Source organism: Dermacentor andersoni, chromosome 1 (genome assembly GCF_023375885.2).
Source record: "Dermacentor andersoni chromosome 1, qqDerAnde1_hic_scaffold, whole genome shotgun sequence".
Classification (NCBI taxonomy): Eukaryota; Metazoa; Arthropoda; class Arachnida; order Ixodida; family Ixodidae; genus Dermacentor; species Dermacentor andersoni.
Window position 1 is genome coordinate 202,430,349 of NC_092814.1, and position 15,822 is coordinate 202,446,170.

Genomic DNA, 15,822 nt, shown 5'->3' on the forward strand with positions numbered 1-15,822 from the left:
ATTAAGGCTAATTATGTAATTAGGTGGAATGCAAAAAACATCATCTGAGTATCTCCAAGCGACGGCAAACAATATTACCTTGGTTCGCTCCAGCTACATGGTATATGCATATTTAAATCTTCGTTCATTATACTTGGGAAACCCTGTATATATTCAACAGTTGTGGTATTTGATAATACGACAATTTCATGCCGTAGGGAACGCCATCGTTGGTTGCGGCTGCTCATAATCGTTTATCCGTACCCTGCCGCCCCCGCCCACTAAATGTCGTAAGGTTATACACAGCAAGCTAATTTTGTGTTTGCAAATATGATTAAGCGGTCCCAAAAAAACTGTGCGTGATGCAAGCTGCGCAACATGAAATTTTGTTATGGCGGGAACTGCCCAGTACCAGCCTTCTCCGCAATGCAAGCTTGTATGGCGCACGTCACATACACGCCCGCCCTGTTCGTCGTCTGCTACAGCTCTTCGCGGCGAGGGATCAAAAAGCGATCCTCACTGCTCAAAGAACGTAATAATACGTAATACGTAATAAATAAAAGCGTTATTACGCGACTGTGCATTTGGAAAGAAAATTTGGCCTCAGCTGTTGTTCAGTTGGATTTTCCAGCGTACAGCAGAAAGCGGCCGTTTCATAAGTGTCCGTACCCCACCCGTAAATACGCGTGTGGGTAAAACGCCCAGTCGGCTTGCTCTTCGTTTACCCGAATACCGGACACTCTAAAAACACTCTATTATGCTATAGTAATCCTCCGGCGTCAAGGGACCGCCGCAAACGCGTAAATGCTGGATTTTATCTGATACCTACAATGAGCGCTGCAGCCACTCCGCTCGCATGTCTGCCTTGCAGAGGGACACGATGTCGCAACTTTAGATGTCGCCGATCGCTCTATTCGCAGCCCCCAACGTAGGAAGGGCGATCAATGTTGCTTGCGAAAAAGAAAGCTCGAGACCAACACTGACCGGACAGCTCACGTCAACACGGACAGGAAAAGGAAGAGGAGGAGAAAAGAATAAGAGAAGGCAGGGATGTTTTACCAGAAATGCGTCTGATTGGCTACCCTACTCGGAGGGGCGGGAAAGAGGGAATATCAAAACGTTGTAGCACACGCAGACGACGCCTCCTGTGTGCCTGGAGTGCTTGAATGTAGCGATAAATTGTCGCTTTGTTTTCTCTTCCTGTTACACTTTCACAGAAGCAAATTGACCAACATTCCAACTATTACGAATAACATTTCTTCCCTATAGATCGTTTCATCGGGCGAGGAGGATAGGGCGCGCGGAGAGCCTTTCCTCCTCTCTGGCTTGGGCGATCCGGTGCGGCGCTGCTTGAAAGTATTGCTGTCGCGTGCTACGGAACGATTTCGAGATGTTTTAGATGGTACTTTGTGAAATTTACGCCATGTCCATTCATATAAGGTTGCCAGGGAAGCCTTTCGGTGGATCGGTAACTACAGTAGGCGGAAATATCTCTTGGCGGCGCAAAAACGTGAGGGGCTTTATCATTCGCGGTGTACGCACATTATCAGTTGCGGTGTGTGTATGTGTTGTGAACTACTTTGCTTATATCGGTTTTAATTCAACCAAGAAAACAGGTGTCTCTGTATTAGCAGCATGAAATGGTAAATCAGCTCACTATATGATCGATTGGCGTAGGGAGTAAAACATAAAGCATAAGAGCGCATGCTCGTGCACGGCCAACCTAAGGCAACCACGAAACATCTAAGCGGCAGGCGCTATCAAATATTTGTGATGCACCGGCATCGTTCTCCCGCATTTCAAGTCTAGTAGGCTTCAAATTACCATATATCTACGCTAGCCTTCCTGCATGAGGCCGATGGCGTGGCTCAACACAGCGACCACTGCGGTTGGTGAACCAGCACGATACATATGAAAGCCGTGCGCTTCGGCATTACCTTTTTGGCCTGCATACAGCCATAATATATGAGAGGGATCGCATAAAAAGAATGCGATGCCTATTTTTGAGGACAAAATTTCCGTAATACGTGTGAGTGCGTCGTAGAGAACGGAACGAACACAGAGAGAGAGAGAGAGAGAACAACTTTAGGGAAAATGCCTGCAGAGTCGGTTAGGCTCCCTCCACGCAGGGAGGAAAAGCTTTTACCGCGACGCGGCCACTACGTCAATCTCGTGCATTGTGCTCCTCGAGGGCTTGGTTCCTCGCTACTTCCGCGGATCCGAGAGGGCCGCCGCCCCCTTCCTCGGGGTGCTGCCCTCTTTCTCCTCGGTTTCGCGAGGTCGCTGCCTCTCTAGAGCTGCCGAGACCTGCTGGACGGCCTTGAGTTGTGTATCTTGGTCATATATCTTCGTTGCAGCCTCTAGCTGCGGCGGGATCGTCGTTTTCTCGCTGGCTTCTTGTGGATTTATACGACAGTCCCAAAGGATGTGAGCCGCGGTGGCTCTCTCCTTAGCGCACAGTCTACATACGTCACTCGCGTACACGCTCGGACACACGTGTTTAGCTAGCACCGGGGTGAGCAGGGACCCCGTCTGTAATTGCCGGTATAACACTGCCTCCTTCCGGGTAAGCCCCGGGTGAGGTGGCGGCATAGTCTGTCTGTTAAGTCTGTACCACTTCACGATCTCGTTGAAGGTGGTCATCTTGTCCTTGGCACTGCACCGCGACCAACACTCCGAGTCGGCCGTGCTTGCAGCTGCGCGGTTGGTTAGTCCTCGCGCGGCCGAGTTGGCCGTCTCGTTGTGGTTCACGTTCCCGCGTTCCGACACGTCACTGCCCATGTGGGCCGGAAACCACTTGATCACCACAGCGCTTGTGCGTCCGATGTCTTCGGCCTTGCGCAGTATGCGCGCAGCCTCACTACATACCATACCCTTGGCGTAGTTCTTCACTGCCGTTCTAGAGTCACACAACACTGTAGTGCATCCGGGGTCGGAGACGGCCAAGGCGATGGCCACCTCCTCCGCCCGGTGCGCCTGTCCAGTCCGGACGCTCGCCGCGGTCTTCGTTGCACCCGTCGATCCCCGGACAGCCACCACCGCGTATGCGTCGCTGCTCCCGGGGTACTCCGCCGCGTCCACGTAGATGGCGCCTTCTTCTCTGGAGTGGAGGTCCACGAGAGCCCTGGCCCTCGCCAACCTCCGCTCCTTGTTATGCTCGGGGTTCACGTTCCTCGGGATCGGGCAGACCCTGAGCTGTCTGTTGATGCTATCCGGTATAGGTACGTCTTTCTGCTGCTCGCCTTCCCTCGGCTCGAGGCCAAGGTCCCGCAGTATCTTTCTTCCGGTTCTCGTTTCAGAGAGACGCTCGAGTTGCGCCGTTCTCTGTGCTTCGGCTATTTCGTCCAGCGTGTTGTGGACTCCCAGCGCCATGAATTTTTCGGTGCTCGTGCTCCCGAAGAGGCCGAGTGCCGCCTTATACGCCTTGCGTATGGTGGCGTCTATCTTGTTACGTTCGCTCGGCCTCCAGTTGTGGAAAGCGGCCACGTACGTTATGTGGCTAACTGCGAAGGATTGAACGAGCCTAGTCAGGCTCTCCTCCTTCATCCCCGCTCTTCTGTTGGACACTCTCTTGATGAGTCTCATTGCCGCGGCCGCTTTACCCGAGAGCTTGTTGACCGTTTCACCGTTGACTCTGTTTCGCTGGATGAGCAGCCCGAGCACTCGAATCTTCTCAACCTCCGGTATTACTTGTCCTAACGCTGTCTTGACCGTGATCTTGGGCCGCTCGTACTCGACTTCCTTATTCTTTCTTTTCCTGCCCGCTCCTGTCGGTGGAATCACCAGCAGTTCTGACTTGGCCGGAGAGCAAACGAGTCCAGACCCGCCCAGCTGCTCCTCGATGGCGTTGACCGCTTCTTGCAGCGTTGTCTCGATGTGTCCGTCGCTTCCTCCCGGTACCCATAGCGTAACGTCGTCGGCGTAGATGGTGTGTCGGACTCCCGCTACTCTTTCTAGCCGGTTGGCCACCCCGATCATCACGAGGTTGAAGAGAAGCGGGGAGATCACCGAGCCCTGTGGCGTTCCGACGCTCCCCAGCTTCTTCTCTTCGAGCTGCAGGTCTCCCGCGCAGATTTCGGTGGTCCGTTCCGTCAGGAAGTCTTTGATGTACTGGTATGTCCTTCTGCCCATGTTTAGTCTGGATACTTGGGCCAGGATAGCCGAGTGCCTCACTTTATCGAAGGCGCTCTGCAAGTCCAGCCCGAGTATGGCTCTGTTGTCCTTGGTGCCCGTCGTATCGTCGATGATCTCGTTCTTCAGTAAGATCATGGCGTCTTGCGTCCCGAGCTTCTTCCGAAACCCGATGATGGAATTTGGGTAAAGCTCCGATTCTTCCAGGTAACGCTGCCACCTGTTCATGAGAACGTGCTCGAGGACCTTTCCCACGCAAGAAGTGAGCGAGATCGGCCTGAGGTTCTCTATGTTGGGCGGCTTGCCAGGCTTGGGGATGAGGATCGTCTTGGCTGCTTTCCATTGCTTGGGCAGCCTTCCTTCTTGCCAGCACTTGTTGTAGAAGTTCGTGAGCGTTTCGATGGCTGCTTCGTTGAGGTTCTTGAGCGCTCTGTTGGTAACTCGATCGGGACCCGCGGCGGACCTGCCATTGAGATCCTGCAGGGCAACTCTGACTTCCCATGTCTGGATGTCTCGATCTAGCGTCTCGTTCTCGTTGCCTTGGTAATCCGGGTGTCTTTCTGTGGGGGTGGTCGGTAGGTACTTGGCGTTCAAGCGCTACGAACGAACACAAGCGAAAAAAAATTCGGTTGTCATCCTCTTTCTCGAAAAGGCAAGATAAAACGGGTTAACGCCGCAGTAGGACCTCGCCTAGTCACGCCGCACAACGTTTATAAATATATAACCGCTGATGCCGTATGCTTGGACCATGCGGTATATCGAACAAAGATATATGTAGTCCCGCACCTACCACTGCTTAGGACGCTCGCGCAGTTCGTAAACAGTCCCTTTGCTGGACAAGCTTAATTCAGACTGTAAGTTATGCTGCTATTACTTGCCAAAACTATATTATTCAGGGGCGGAAACCACATCCATCGAACCAAGTAGTCACGCAATGTAACCTGCAGCGAACAGTTTGTACGCTTGTCAAAGTATAACAGCACAACTTCTATCGTAGCAGAACGGTACCCACGCTGTTACGATCGTCGCGTATGTTTCATGGCTCCTAAACCGCAGCTTAGAAATAGAGGATAATACTGCAATAAGGTCACATTAGTGATTGGAACATTCAGAAATACACAATTGATCTCCGAGGCTGATCGTAGGCTCAAATATGCGTGCACACGTCGCGCATACCTCAACGCCAGCATAAATTCCGGCCATGACGCCTTAAACCACTTCAGCACATCTGACAGAACCGTTTACCACGTAGAAAACGCGCGTCATACTAAACAGACCGCACGACCGCGAAAACAAACGCCAGAACCTACCGCCTAGCGTATACCTGCCATGCAAAAAACCGCTTTCACCCAAGCCAGTATGGCGCTGCTCATAGGCGGCGCCACTGCGTTCACAATATGGCGGCGCCTACGAAAAAACGGTCTATAAGGTTGGAAAGCTTATCAATGACGTAACCTGGGTAGCCAATCTGATAGCTCGCCCAAGTGACGTCAATTGGGCTAACTATGCCAATTGCGAGTAGGCGGCTGAAAACTCGGAAGAGCAGCGCCGCTTCGACTAGTAGCGACGCACATTTTTTTAAAGCCTTATAAATAAATTACACGGTTTCGCGGACCGCCTAAATGCGTCACTAAGTGTTCAGAAGGACGTACCCTAACGACTCGGTACGTTTGCACAAGATCGACGAAATCGTTTCAGGGTCCCTTTAAAGAACGGAGTCTAAGTAGGCAGTGATGAAAATATTTCAAATTATTTTTAATAACAGTAGCGTTTGTTGCTTTTAGAGGTTCTTAGCTAGTCTAGCCTGCACCAGTATTTTTCCGAGAAAAAACAACGCACCAGATATTTGCAGTAGACCCTTGGAAGGAAAAAACAAGGAAATGCAGCTGCGCGTGAGCGCGAATTGCACCACACCGTGTAGTGGCGGGTTAGTTAATTATTCTTCACTGTAACGGCGCAACCCGCTCTGAGATCGACAAAGCAGTCGGTTGGTAACAGTGGTCAGGAATTTACTAAACATAAATATTTGGGAAATATTCCCTTGTCACTTGTGCTTTTAAAGCGAAGCTTTCTTGCCTCGCTGCTACTGCTGCTGGATGATGGCGGGTCGATCGATATCTCGCCGAATTTATTTGTTTATTTATATACGCGGCCTACATGTGCGCCTAATGGAAGTGATGGATGTACCAACAGGGTGATCATTTTAAAGTTTTACGAAATTTTTAAAAATAGCCAATTGCAGATAACGTATTTCTAGTCCCTGAGCTGGATTATTCAGTGGGGCGGACATCACTCGCTCGGAAAATCGAAACAAATACTTAACTAATTAACAAATATTACCTAATCATATTTTAAAATATCTACTTTATGGCACATATTCCAATCCACTCACTGTACTCGGTAAACTTGCAAGACGTATCCACTTAGAATCAACTTTCAGAACGACGCCGGTTTAGAGACATGCGCCATCAAACTAGCTGTAAGAATTCCCTGTTCTTCCACTTACTTTTTTAAGAAAGCACTCTTTTACGCATTGAGGCACAAAAGTGACTGGAACCGCACATGTATTTCTTTCTGGAAATAATGTCTCGAAACTGGTGTCATCCTGGAAATTCATTTCGGTAGGATACGTCTTGCGAGGCCTCCGGCTACAATTCGTAAATTGCAATATGTGCCGTAAAGTACATAATTAAGAATCAATTAGCGCGTTTGTGCTAATTAGTTGCATATGTGTTTCGATTTATAGTGCTAGTAATGTGCGCCTCTTCGAATAATTCAGCTCAAGGACAAGAATTATGTTACCTGCAACAGGCGACCTTTAAAATTTCCTAATACTTAAAAATGATCACCCCGTATAATCGCTCTATATAGTAAACAACAAAGTAGCGCCAAAAAGCGCACCTCTGGTCAATGATAAGAGCAGCAAAAAAAATCTAACGGAAGGGGTCGCTACATTAAACCGGCCACAGGTCGTCTAATATAAAATAAATTTCTACCTAAAACAGCTCATCCTCCTTCTTATAGAATTTGTCGAGGGATCAAATACATGAATAATAACTGCATTGCCATTTCGAAAGATGCTGCAAACTAATTCTTGAATTCTTGATTGGTATAACGTTAAGGGACTTGAAAAGAGCAGATTGGGTGAGGGAACAAACGCGAGTTAATGATATTTTAGTTGAAATCAAGAAAAAGAAATGGGCGCGGGCAGGACACGTAATGAGGAGGGAAGATAACCGATGGTCATTAAGAGTTACGGAATGGATTCCAAGGGAAGGAAAGCGTAGCAGAGGGCGGCAGAAAGTTAGGTGGGCGGATGAGATTAAGAAGTTTGCAGGGACAACATGGCCACAATTAGTACAAGACCGGGGTAGTTGGAGAAGTATGGGAGAGGCCTTTGCCCTGCAGTGGGCATAACCAGGCTGATGATGATGAATTCTTGAACGCTACGCACTGTCAAGACAAGTAAAATATGTATTTTTGTATATGTATATCATCAGCAGCAGAAACAGCAGCAGCAGCAGCAGCAGCCTATTTATGTCCACTGCATGACGAAGGCCTCTCCCTGCGATCTCCAATTACCCCTGTCCTGCGCCAAACGATTCCAATACCCGCGAATTTTCTAATTTCGTCGCACCACCTAGTCTTCTGCCATCCACTACTGCACTTCCCTTCTCTTGGTACCCATTCTGTCACCCTAATGGTTCAACGGTTATCTAATCTGTGCATTACATGACCTACCCAGCGCCATTTTTTTTCTTGATGTCTATTACAATATCGTCTATACCCGTTTACTCTCTGATCCAAACCGCTCTCTTTCTGTCTCTTAAAGTTATGCCTAGCATTCTTCGTTCCATCGCTCATTGCGCGGTCCTTAACTTGTTCTCAAGCTTCTTTGTCAGTCTCCAAGTCTCTGCCCCATATGTCAGCTCCGGTAAAATGCACTGATTGTATACTTTCCTTTTCAATGATAACGGTAAGCTCCCCATCAGGAGCTCACGATGTCTGCCGTATGCGATCCAACCCATTTTTATTCTTCTATGAATTTCCTTCTCATGATCAGGGTTCCCTGTGATTAGTTGACCTAGGTAAACGTACTCCTTCACAGACTTTAGGGGCTAGCCTGTGATCTTGAACTCTTGTTACCTTGCCCGTTTATTTATCATTATCTTTGTCTTCTGCATATTAATCCTCAGCCCCACTCTTACACTCTCCCTGTTAAGGTCCTCAATCATTTGTTGTAACTCGTCCGCAGTGTTGCTGAATAGAACAATGTCATCGGCAAATCGAAGGTTCCTGAGGTATTCGCCGTCGATCCTTGCTCGTAAATCTGCCCAGTTTAATAGCTTGAATACTTCTTCCAAGCCCGCAGTGAATAGCATTGGAGAGATTGCGTCTCATTGTCTTACCCCTTTCTTCATAGGTATCGTCCTACTTTTCTTGTGTAGAATTAAAGTGGTTGTGGAATCTGTGTAGATATTTTCCAGGGTATTTACGTAAGTGGTCTGTACTCCTTGATTACGCAATGCCTCTGTGACTGCTGGTATCTCTACTGAATAAAATGCTTTTTCGTAATCTATGAAAGCCATATAGAGAGGCTTATTGTACTGTGCGGATTTCTCGATAACCTGATTAATGACATGGATGTGATCCATTGTGGAGTATCCTTTCCTGAAGCCAGCATGTTCCCTTGGTTGACTAAAGTCCATTGTTGCCCTTATTTTATTGGAGATTATTTTGGTAAATATTTTATACAGTACCGGGAGTAAGCTAATGGCCCTATAATTTTTCAGTTCTTTGACGTCTCCGTTCTTGTGGATTATTATAACGTTTGCATTCTTCCAGTTTTTTGGGACGTTTGCAGTCGATAGATACTTCGTATAGAGAGCATTATGGTTCCTCTACCTTTGATTAAATCGACTATTATTCCCTCCTCTCCTGCCGCTTTTCCCCGTGTCATGCCTTGAGAGGACCTTCTGACCTCCTCTCTAGTTATAGGAGGAGTTTCTGTATACGGTTCATTATTGTTCAAATACGTCAGTATTTGATCCCTCGACAGATTCTATAAGGAGGAGGCCGAGCTACAACGTGAGCCCTCCCCGAACAACATTTCTGGCTATGCCACTGAAGCGAGTTCATAAGCCCGTTGCTTGCCACGAGCGCAAGATAGGATCAGCGGCTTCGTCGGCCAGCTCGTTTGTGCTTATTGTTTGCGGCTGTTGATTCATAATGGTGCTGTAAGATGACACGATGTGTGATCGTGATGATGTTTGCTGCAAAGACACCAGTGAAAAGGGAAAAAGGTTTTCATGTTATTATTTTGCTTTTATCAGGATGCAGCGTGAACCTTGTTTTCCGACATAATTTACGGCAATAGCCTGTTGGCACTTTAGCTACATTATCGCTACTATCGCTGAAGTTTATTGGGAACCTAAAATATACGACAGTAAGCTCGTAAACTAAACTTTCGTCAATAACTACTTTTTACTTTTTTTCATCGGTGTAGGGGTAAACCAAGGTTTCGTTTTTCTCGAATGTTATCTTTATTTGCTATTCGATTGGCTTAACGGATCACGTTTGGCGAGATCAGACGGAATATTCTAAAACCGACTAGGCTGAAGACACACTTGCTGAGCAACTGTCCGAGCTCTGGTTAACGCCGTCTAAAAGGCAATCATGGTTTAAACTAAAGTTGCGTGAAAAGCGAACAGTGTATACAGCGCCTTTCCATTTCTTTTATTGCAAAAAAGAACGTATTCAGTCGCTATTAGGGGCTCATACATTAAATATCAAATGCACCCTCCCCGCACCATACCCCGTCGAAAGTTAACCCACGTTCGTTACTTCTTCCTGCATTCCCTGAATGAAGTGACCTGCAGGTTACGACTTATTAGCCTACACACTTTGAGATTCTGACAGTAGAGTTATCCTTTCTTATAACTTTAACCCCCGCCCGTGTGAATCGGCGACACGCACTGAAATAAGTATTCCGGTATATACAGATCTTAAAGTAGCAACAATCAAACTTTACTGCACAAGAGAGCGACGGTATAGTCGTCAGGCTTCTTTTACAGACTATCGTTAAAAGGTTTACCTTGCTCATGCGATCGACTAAAAATCTCTCCATGGTTGTTGTTGCTGTTCTTTTTACGTCTCCAGTGTTCCTTTTATGGAAGGCGCGGTAAACGCTCAGAAATAACAGAAACAAATTTCATTGATTCCGCCTCTTACAGAAGAGGAGGGAGGCGGGTTGGGGGGAGCTATCGGAAACATAAAGGCCTGAGCACGGTGCGCCATCTGACTTGATTTTGTCGTCGCTTCTTAGCTTCGTATTTGCAGTGAGAAGACCAGACGAGAATGGGAATCGAGTGTATGGGCATATAGGGCTCTGAGAAAACCTAATTTGGGCGCTTCTCTGTACGCGTAGGAGAGAAAGAACGCAAGGAAAGCACACATTGTGAGAATCCCTTACAGAGTTCAGGCGACACACTACTTCCTTTCGTTCGAAAGAAGGCAGAGAACCCGCGCACGAAGAACACCGGAGGGCCGCCGTGGAGACCGCGCGGGAGCACACGTACGCCACCTCTATAGAAACTATACCGCACCGAGCTTGCACAGATTGCAACTGCAAACAAAGGCGGCCTCATCGAGCCCTTTGCTGCCACTGATGTTCAGTAGCTTTTATACATTTAAGGACATACATGGCTGGCGAGGAACGGAATGCGACACGAAGGTTCGGTGGCATCGTGCTGCGTGGCAAGAAGACGATGTATAGAGACATTCGTCGCCGCCCTCGAATCACAGCAACGTATGCGAGAAATAAAAATGGCCGGATATGCACCGTATGTTCAGCACGTATCGCTTCAGCCTATCGCATTTTCGCCTGAACAATAAGTTAATTGCTAAAGCAGCGATCGCTGCTATACAGATATGCCGCGCTGTTTGCAGCTGGATATACCGACAATTCTCTAAAGCGAAGCTCTCTTTGCCTCTTCGTTCGACTTTTCCAGTACTACTACTAGCACTACTGCGGAGCAGCAGCAGCAGCGTGGGTAGAACCGAATAAGAGCCTTGCCACTCTTCGCTCGCAGTTCCCATACAGAAATGAGCATCATGCAAATTTGACAACTGACGCAGGGCGTGCTGATGAAAAAAAAGGCGCCGTAGAGTCTAGGCAATACTACAGAAGTGGTCGCACATCAAATCAACACTTCTATGCCCGCTGCGGTAGCTTTGTGGCTATGGCATTGCTCGAGGTCGCCGATTCGATCCAGACCGCGGCAGCCGCATGTGGACGGGAGCTAAATAGAAAAACGCTAGTGCACTTACATTTAGGTGCACGTTAAAGATCACTATATAGGGTGCCAAACTTAATCCGGAGTCCGCCACTATGGTGTGCCTCATATTCCGATTATGCTTTCGGCACGTACCGCTCCAGAATTCAATTAAAGTTTAACACATCTGCCACGATGCGATGTGCCATGTGAAGCAATGACAAGGCTCAATCCTTTCTTTCTTTCTTTCTTTCTTTCTTTCTTTCTTTCTTTCTTTCTTTCTTTCTTTCTTTATTGTTTCCTCAGACACAGTCTAAAAGGGGGCCGAGGCTAAAGGCGACAGAGCACCTGACAATGGCCCCGGCCCCCTTGCACAATATACACAGACAAAATACATCAACAAAGTTCAGTCAGACAGACATCATAGGTTCAGACAGTGAACAATATTAAAAAGGGGGACTATAGTCACTGCTCGAATATACAGTCAGCAAATAATTGGTACAAAATGTTTACATATGCAACATAATGTCTGCAACGTAAATACAGAACACAGCAATTCAGTTACCTTATTATTAAGCAGGATTTGTTTGAGGATAGCAAATGGCCTCACCTGCAGTGTAACAGAAAAAGATTAAGTTCGTGTTCCCTGCGCAGTGCCGCCGAACTGTAGTGGCAGCTGGCTGTCGCCCTCCTTAAGTACGCTGGTGTGGCGTCGCCGTCGTAGCCAACTTCTCTATGGAGTACGCATGCGCCAGATAGCCACCCGACCGACGACCGAAGGTGATGAGATAGCAGCCGTCTTTACTTGACAAATCGGCCCTTCACCGCAGTTGATCCGTGGTAGGGACGGCAGTGTAACAGGAAAAGATTAAGTCCGTGTTCCCTGTGCACTGTCGCCGAAATGCTCTCAGAGATTATGGACAATGGTGCACAACAACACCTCAAGCAAACACGTCTCCCTGTGTTCTGTGTCCTATACGCAGGCACACAGCAGCGGTGCACGCAAGGTAACGTTTAACATTAACTCACCACGTCCGCATTGCAGCAAACGCTGAATAAATTAAGCATTCGGCGTCGACATCACCGCTGATTATCGTCAATTGAAGCAAACAACACGGAAAGCTTAGCTTACATCGATTCCCACAGGGCGTGGGATCCGCACAATATTTTCTTGCATTCTCCAGCATATCTTCTTTTTATTTATTACCTACGGCAAATAGCAATGTTTTGTCATTGCCGCTGGAGTTCTTCTTTTTTTTTTTCGAGAAAAAATTGCAATGGGGCAAGTGCTTGATAAAAACCGCAATAAGTTCTCGTTGATGAATTTAACGGCCTCCATTTATCTTGCATATTTGAAACATGTCATTCTTAATGGTCACTCAGTATTGTGAAACTTCTCTGGTACGATCATGTGTGAAAAGCTGCTCGCATTTGGAAGGAAAATTGTTAATTTGAGTTATTCTTGTTTAATTGCTTAATTTTTTATTGTTTGAAACGCTTCGGCTCGGTACGACTGCTTTATCTTCGTTGTGAGCTCGGAAAGTCTTCGCAGCGCTCTCGTTGGTATTCTTGAATGTATTACGCATTCTACAGTCATCTTCAGAATATGTACTTTTGTATGGCGTTGTATTTGAGTCTTCCGAGAAAACATCATCAGCACACACTACTCCAGAGCAAAGCATACCAGCCTTCGCTATGGGGTTTTTTTTTTTTTTCGTAATGTCTCTGCACAAATTTAAGCATGTTTAATGGCCCAGCACGCTGCCGAACTTTTCTTTACTGCATGGTATACAACCCGTACATTTTCGCCCCTCTGTCACGGTGCGCCTTCGCAGCTCGTCGTCTAGTGACGGCCGGCAGGCCGTCCATCGCGATTTTCAAAGCTGACCAATGAAAGTCACAAAAGGATTTCGCCGCGCACTGAGAGCCCGACACTCTCGCGCTCACATTGTATGAACGCAGTGCCCACACGGCGACGCCGATTGCTCCGTTTATCTCTGCGGGCGCGCCACACGATTCCAGCAAGGGCGAGGTCGGCGCGCGCGTCCTTCCCATCTCTTAATGGACCCCGGAGTCCGTGTCGGAGGAGGAACAGCCCCGAACCTCGAACTGCGAGAAGAGTGTGCTCGGCGCCGAAGGCCACTGTCTAGCAGCTTGTTCGACCGCGCTCGAGGCATACCGCGGCTGCTGCGACGGTCGCGTGGGAGAATGCTCCGCGCTGCGAGCTCCGGGGCGCCGTATTGTCCTCTATTTATTAGCAGCTTTCAGCGCCACGCGCGAGTGCATATTTGATGGCAGCTACGCGGAAGGGGAAACGCGAGCCTTCTGTCAATGACGATAACGCGTGATGCTCGCATTCTGAAAGCGGCACACGGGGTTTTGCGAAGAGGCTGTTGCAGTACGTATGAAGGACTCCGGCGACGTACGTATATTTCATTACGTCACCTTCAAAAAAAACACTACTTCAAAGCATTAGGCTCGGCGCGTAAGTGGGTCCGTGTACCGAGAATCTTAATAACTTAGAGCCGAACGGAACGAGTCCTTTAGAAGGCACCGCGTTTGTCGCAATGCCCGTTCCGTTTTCGCCCGTTCGGTACCCCCACCTTTGCCAATTGGCTCGAAACAGCGCTAGATGTTTTCTAAATGCGCGCCAATTTTGCACTCAGACATTGCATGCGCTGCCGATCGTAAGGCTTTCGTGCCCCGTTTCCTTTGAGACACGTCGTAAGGCACGTGTTCAGTGTGCCATGTGTGCCTTCGTATGCGTGATTGAATGCTGATCACTGTGCCATCGCATACTGTTTTAGCTGCTTCTTTGCATACGTGATCTTTTGATACCTATCAAACGTATGTATACGGATGGCGAGCGTCAAGCGAATGAATAAACAGTTGGTAGTGCGCAAAGCCCGCGTCCGTTTCGCGCTTAATTACGTGTCAGTTGCCCCTGCATGTGTGCGCCACCAGCAGCGCAACCATACTTGCTGCAGTAATACAGCCTGCTTCCTCCTGGAACTTCGTAGGTGGACACTCGAGCCCGTCTTCGTCACACCGGTAGGAGACCCTTCACACCCCGCTGCACCGGTGCCTTTCGTGGTCTGCCATGGCCTCTGGCGTCTGCGCTACCGTGCCATGTTCAGCGGCACGGAAAACCTTGGCGTATACAATTGGCACACCTTCCATGAATGGTTTAACATCCGCAATCGAAGAAGCGAGACAATGGAACTGAACAAAGAGATCTGTTATTTGAGCGCGCCACTAACTTGTGGTACTGGATCTTTAAGCATAGCCTTACGATGTGAGTATAACCTTCAAAACGAACTTCACAGAGGTGTTCTGGCGCCCCGCCGTTGTTAAGTTCTTTGCGCCGAACAACCTTTGCGCGGCAGTGTACAGTGGAGCGGTGAGACTTTCACCAATTATATAGAGAGTGTTGTCAACCTGCGCAAGCGCGTTGATGTGACTATGGGGGATTCCGAGAAGGTTCGGCACATACTAAAAAGCATTGAAGAGGATGCTTTCCAGCTGCTGTTGGCAAAAAAAAAAAAAAAAAAAAGCCGTAACGGCGTCTGCTTAATCAATGAATTTCTGCTTGCGCGGCTATCTGTCTACTGCCACTGCTTCTATGATATGTGGAAGCAAGACGAAACTTCCGCAGCTTTCTTATCACCGACACCGGGAGGTATCAGCTCTGCTCCCGTAGCGGAAGTTCCAGGCATCACGCCTCCTGCTTACAAAAGCACGGCCGCATTAGTGGGTGGTATCATTGGTGGCGGTGACAGCGCCCAGACTACTGTTTAATCATTGCATTTCTACTTCCGCAAGTTAGTAAATCAGTACTTATTTGCCGCGCTTTTATTTCAGTTGTGCGCTGTCGTTGCTGCCACTGAATTTACTGTAAGTGCTCATCAACGTTACTGTTGTAACTTCACGTCTCTTGCTGGTCAATCACCCGCCGTACGCAATTGGGCTGAACGCGCTAAAACGATTGATGACATTAATCCTAAGCTGGACAATAATGTGGATGGAATGACATAATCGTACAGCTGGTTCCGCTTAAAAGTTATATCACCTGGTATAGACTTGCCAGCAATGAAAACCCAAGGGGAGAGCTTAAAAAAAAATTAAAATATGGGGTTTTACGTACCAAAACCACTTTCTGATTATGAGGCACGCCGTAGTGGAGGACTCCGGAAATTTTGACCACCTGGGGTTCTTTAACGTGCACTTGAATCTAAGTACACGGGTGTTTTAGCATTTGGCCCCCATCGAAATGCGGCCGCCGTGACCGGGATTCGATCCCGCGACCTCGTGCTCAGCAGCCCAACACCATAGCTACTGAGCAACCACGGCGATTGGGGACAGTTTAGTGTCGATTGTAGATTTTGTGAACGGCTTGGTTGAAAGGCGTCGGAGTAAGAACACCCCCGTGGCTGCAGAG

The 15,822-nt window shown here is 48.1% G+C and overlaps 1 protein-coding gene across 1 annotated transcript; it reads right to left on the reverse strand.

The window, feature by feature from the left end:
- Positions 1-2,075: 2,075 nt before the first annotated feature.
- Positions 2,076-4,521, reverse strand: LOC140215276 (uncharacterized). Its single transcript, XM_072285917.1, has one exon. The coding sequence runs from the start codon at positions 4,336-4,338 to the stop codon at positions 2,185-2,187; it is 2,154 nt and encodes a 717-aa protein (XP_072142018.1). The 5' UTR covers positions 4,339-4,521; the 3' UTR covers positions 2,076-2,184.
- Between the last annotated feature and the right edge of the window lie 11,301 nt (positions 4,522-15,822).